Source organism: Lycorma delicatula, chromosome 11 (genome assembly GCF_047948215.1).
Source record: "Lycorma delicatula isolate Av1 chromosome 11, ASM4794821v1, whole genome shotgun sequence".
Taxonomy (NCBI): Eukaryota; Metazoa; Arthropoda; class Insecta; order Hemiptera; family Fulgoridae; genus Lycorma; species Lycorma delicatula.
In genome coordinates, this window is record NC_134465.1 from 8,510,140 (window position 1) to 8,516,139 (window position 6,000).

At 29.1% G+C, this 6,000-nt stretch overlaps 1 protein-coding gene across 1 annotated transcript; it reads right to left on the reverse strand.

Moving 5' to 3' along the window:
* Positions 1-2,029: 2,029 nt before the first annotated feature.
* Positions 2,030-5,603, reverse strand: LOC142332592 (uncharacterized). Its single transcript, XM_075379114.1, has one exon. It carries the CDS (start codon positions 5,215-5,217, stop codon positions 3,265-3,267), a length of 1,953 nt encoding a protein of 650 aa, XP_075235229.1. The 5' UTR covers positions 5,218-5,603; the 3' UTR covers positions 2,030-3,264.
* Positions 5,604-6,000: the final 397 nt, after the last annotated feature.

Genomic DNA, 6,000 nt, shown 5'->3' on the forward strand with positions numbered 1-6,000 from the left:
TTGATCTCCTTATACTTGTATTGTGCAGTTGCAATTTCCTTTTAAATTTAGCAATAAGCATATAAAGTGTTAAAATATTATATTTTAAGGCTTTAATTTCAGATCACAACAGGCCAAAAGATTTTTTTTAAAAATTAAAATTTGAAAAGTATTAAAAATTACTCATGAGTTTTCTCTAATATAATACTATTGTAAAAATTTTAATTTTTAATTTAACATTATAAAGTCTTATTAAGGACATTATTTATTAACCAAAAAAAGTGTCTAATTGTGGTAGTACAGTTTTAATAATGTTTAATAAGTCAGAACCTTAAGGTTGGAATTGCAAAAGGTTGACATATTAGCAGAGCTTATTTAATGTAGTGTATATTGAATGTTTTTAATGAACATAAAACAATGAACTGGTTTTTATACTTCTTTTTATATATATCTTTTTAATTTAGTCATTGACATTTGTATAAAATCATTTTACTTTTATACAGTGATTCAAGAATAATGTAACAAAGTCTCAGGATGTGTTCTACTGCAGAAAATAAATAACAAAGTTAAATAAACACAAATTGGAAATGCTTCAGTAGCAAGTGTTGTCAACTAGTGAAAGATTTCGTCCTGATTTATTGTCTTTGGGAAAATTAAGCCAGACAGGAATACTAAAACCACTGGGTTCGTCTAATGATGAATGCGTCTTCCAAATCAGCTGATTTGGAAGTCAAGAGCTTCCGCGCTCAAGTGCTTTACTTATTTAAAAATAAGTAAAGCACTTATTTTTACATGAATTTGAATACTAGATCATAGATACCAGTGTTCTTTGGTGGTTGGGTTTCAATTAACCACACATCTCAAGAATGGTTGAACTGTAAAAGACTACACTTCATTTACATTGATATATATCATCCTCTGAAGTATTATTTGAACAGTAATTACCAGAGGCTAAACAAGAAAAAGAAAGAAAGATTGGAATTCTTAGAATGAAAATAAGGGAAATTTTGTAGTTTATATAAAATTTAAGTGGAAAAATTGGTTCCAGAACTGTATTTTTGATAGTTTTAAAGAAATTTGAAGTAAAAACAAAAGACTCGACAAAAGAGTCGAAGATTAGTGAAGAATATTTTAACTTTTCAGAATAATATTTAATTTCTGTAAGTTGGTTCTGTTTGTGTTTATATCAGTTATTTTTATATAAAAATTTGTATCATTCTTTATGTATCACAGTAACTAGGATGATAAAAAATTTAATAATTTAAATGTTTTAAAATTAATTCCAGATAAAGTTCTGATGAACTATATATCTATGAAAATACTAAATCTGAAAGAAAAATCAAAGCAATCAGTGAGAGATTAAGCAGTTTGGTATTATTGAAGGATACTATCTATCTATCAATTTTAAATGAGAAATTAAGTTTTTATTGAGCAACACTCGTAAAAAAAATGACTCTGCATCCAGTAAATATATAATTCCTTAGTTGCCGTTATTATGTGGCATTTTTCGTATTCTATAAAATTTCCATTTTCACATTTCCACCGCTCAAGCTTCAAGCTTTGGTGTTAAATTATTAGAAAGTCTTTTTATATAAAATCAAAGAATTTTTAGTAACTACAAATGTATTAACAATAATAATTATAGATCCATTCAAAACATTATTATTAACAAAAACAAATAATATAAAATACTTGTTAAATAGTGTAATACAGTAGAGAAATACAATAACTGTTCTTGATTAATACAAGAAAGTCAAGTCCAAAGACTTACGTGAGTGTCAAGTATATAAGGTAAGATAGAGAAGTTTAAAAAAAAAACACATTCCATATATAAATAGTTATGTATATTAATGTGAAACTTAGTAACAATGGAACATAGAACATTTGCTTATAAATATCTCCAAATAATTAACAAAAATTAAAAATTATTATATCACAATTAATCATAATAACAAATATTATCTTCTTATATGCTGAAATTTTGATAGTTAATATTTAAATTATAATTCTCTGAACTTCTGGTATAATTAATTGAAGTGTTGTAGAACTTGATAAACAAAAAATTCATTAATTTTTGTGACACTGCAGTGATTTTATTCTGAATTATTGTTTATCCTGTTAAATATATATTTACAAATGATACCATTCAATAAAACTTACATGACTTTTTTGATGTAAAATAAAGAAAGTTTGATAAATAAATTAAGAAGTTAATGGCATAATGCCAAATTGTTCAGACTTATGTATCATTTCCTCTTCATTATTTATAAACCTAGAAAAAAAACTGCCTTTGTCTTATTCACATGAAGTAACAAGTTGTTACAATTCAGTTGCCTGTTAACAGCTGATATTTTATATAAATAATATAATAATGCATTTAATTCTAATATTGTTCATTCCAAATTTACATCTCATACTGTTAACATCTACGAGGTGCGACAATAAAGTAATGAGACTGATTTTTCTTTGCAAAATGTGGCAACCCTGCAGATTGCGTAGGCACACCATCTTTGACCTTGGTCTATAAGCTACTTCTAGTCCAAGCGGGACATTGATGCAACTGCTCAGTCGTGAGTTGTGCTGTAATAAGTGAACACGTGTTTGTGTCTCTCGTCACAGAAATGAAACCGCAAAATATTGCGCAACGGTATGCCATTTCTTTTTGCGTTAAATCAGGTGAAAACGCGACGACAACTTACGGTAAGCTTCAGAAGGATTTTGGAGAGGAGGTTATGTCAAGAGCTCAAGTTTTTCGGTGGCATAAAATTTTTAGTGAAGGCAGAACGAATGTTGAAGATGAAGACCGCAGTGGACGTCCATCAACCTCACGGACAGATGTCAACTTGACCAGGGTGCGTGAAATCGTACGATCTGATCAAAGATTATCCGTGAAAATGATTGCAGAAAAACTCAACATCAGTCGAGAAACGGTTCGTCTAATATTAACTGAAGATCTTGGTATGAGAAAGATTTGTGCAAAAATGGTCCCAAAAAATCTCACACAACAGCCAGAAACACGGAAAAATGTGGCAGCCGATCTGTTAGAACAAACGGAAATCAATCCAGATGTGTTGAGCCGTGTTATCACTGGCGGTTGGTTTTTTCAATACGATCCAGAGACAAAATGCCAAAGTTCGCAATGGTGCTCAAAGGGTTCACCCAGACCAAAAAAAGCTCGCATGTCAAAGTCAAAAGTGAAACGTATGCTTTGTGCTTCTTCGATTCAAAGGGAATTGTTCATAAAGAGCGGGTGCCTCCTGGACAAACAGTTAACCAGTATTTCTACTAAGAAATTTTAGAAAGACTTGGTTTATTTATCTTTCTCATTATATTAAAATCATAACCGTGATAATCATTATGATATATCATATCAAAAATATGTGTCTTAACATTTGGATTATCACATAAAGATTTTATCAAAAAAATATAATTATTTACATCAGAAGTATCTGTTCTAGGTACAATAAACTCAAATTCAGTAGTTAGAGAATTCAGTGAAACTAATCTTTTAAACGTATTTTTTACTATATTGTAATTTTCTTTTCCTAATCCTGTTTCTATAACTTCATGTTCCAAATCAACCCAACATAAATTTGTAGCTTCAATAGCATCAAAAAGATATTGTAATCCTTTAGTATTAATCTCATTTCTATAGAGATTTAGATGGGTTACCTGACTTTGCTTTAAACCATCTGCTAGGTATTTAACACCATTACTTCCTATGCGATTGTTAGATAAATCTAAATTTGTAATCTGAGTGTCTTTTAAGATTTCAGCCAAATATTTAGCACCGTTATTCCGTATATCATTACTGGAAAGTATAAGTTTCTTAATTGTATTGTTTTTTAAACCTGATACTAAGTATTTAACACCTTGATCTACTATATGATTTTCACTCATATCCAGTTCAATAATGTTAATCTCTTTTAAAAGACTAACAAGATATTTAGCATCAGAATATACTAGATTTCTTTTATGGAGATTTAATTTAACGATTCTACTACCTCTAAATATGTGAACTAAGTATTGAATGCTATTACCTTGCGTAATGTGATTAAGATATACATTAAGTTTCATAATTTCAATGTTGTTAAAAGCCTGAGCCAAATAGTGTGATTCAGTAGCATCCAATATATCATAATTTAGAGTTAATTTGACGATAGGAATATCTTTAAACCTTTGATTTAAATAATTAGCACCGTTAGTTCCTATTCCATTACCATTAAGAGTGACATTTGGAATATGATGCATTTCAGAATCATATGATGAAATGATGCGAATAAAATCAAATTTCTCAGTACAACAACAGACATCAAGTAAAAGAGATAAATTTTTAGTATTACCTTGAGCAAGATCTAAGTACTGAGCCCCATCGATACCTATATTATTATTTGTAAGATCTATACTAGTAATCCGAGTATCTTTTAGAATTTCAGCTACATATTTAGCACCTACATCGCTGATAAGATTATAACTAAGATTTACATCAGTAACTCGACTATTGCTTAGATGCTGAGAAAGAGATTTAGCACCTTCATTTCCTATTTTATTTCCGCTAAGTTTCAGACTAGTAATTTGTGTGTCTTTTAGAATTTCAGCTAGATATCGAATACTGTTATTACCGATATTATTATAACTAAGATCCAGGTAATTAACCCGACTATCTTTTAGATGCCGAATGAGAAATTCAGCACCTTCTATTCTGATTCTGCTTACTTCCAGACTAGTAATTTGAGTATCTTTTAGAATTTCGGCAAGATATTTAACACCATTATATCCAATGTTATTACGACTAAAATTCAGATTAGTAACTCTACTATCTTTTAGATGCTGAGCAATAGATTTGGCACCTTCATCATGTATTTCGTTTTCGCTAAGGTTCAGACTAGTAATTTGAGTATCTTTTACAATCTCAGCTAGATATCTGGCACCTTTATCTCCGATGAAATTACCAGCAAGACTTAGGTCATTAACTTGACTACCGTTTAGATGCTCAGCAATAAATTTAGCACCTTCACTACCTATATCAATGTCAGCAAGTTTCAGACTAGTAATTTGAGTATCTCTTAGAATTTCACATAGATGTTTAGCACCTATATCTCCGATAGGATTAAAACTAACATTCAGGGTAGTAATCTTCCTACCTTTTAACTGCTGAGCAAGAATTTTCACATATTCACCAGTGATGTCTTTGTCGCAAAGTTCTATATGTGTTGTATCTTCTATATTTTTTATCATTTTTAATGTGATATCACACGTATATTTATTAGAATAATACAATTACATAGTACAAAAATGTAAAATATAATGTTGATTTAGGTTAGTTTGATTACTGAAAGAATTACTACTACTGATCTTTCTTGTTAGGGTACTGTCTTCTATGTTATTGATTACAGCAAAACTACCTGAAAAAAAATTAACAAATACAACTGCAATTTCAATGTTTATAATACTTATTTTCTCTTGATGGGTTCATTTATAAACATAATCGTATCTTTAAAAATGGGTTATGGGGTTTTTTTGCACATCTTTATGTTTTAGGGTCTAACTAGTTTAACCAGACAAAGAAAGAGATATGTATTTATGTTTGTAGGTATATGAATCGCACTGTTTTTAGCTTTATATATCAGAATCGACCAAACCGATTTTCTTCAAATTTGACGAAAATATTTATGGAGGAATTTATTGTATTAATTTTAAAAAAATGTCATTAAGGCAGTGGGGGATATTGTGAAAAAAACATATTTCATTTTTCTTCAGGGGATATTTAAAGAAACATAAAATTTATTAAAGCGAATAATTACATACAATGCATATATAAATAACCCAGAAACCTTTTTTAAAAAAAATCAACCACTACATCTTAAAATTGAATTACATGTTTTTTTATTCTTAAGCTCTACCTCCCTTAGTTTTAAATATTTTTAAAAGATTTTTTGAAAGTTTATACTTCATATATTAGAGCTATCAAGAAATGTCTACAATTTTTTAAAATTATACATCCCAGACCTAAAATCCAGA

Bases quoted from the DNA above. Each gene is read 5' to 3' on its own strand.
- LOC142332592 (XM_075379114.1), bottom strand. From the start codon at position 5,217: ATGATAAAAAATATAGAAGATACAACACATATAGAACTTTGCGACAAA.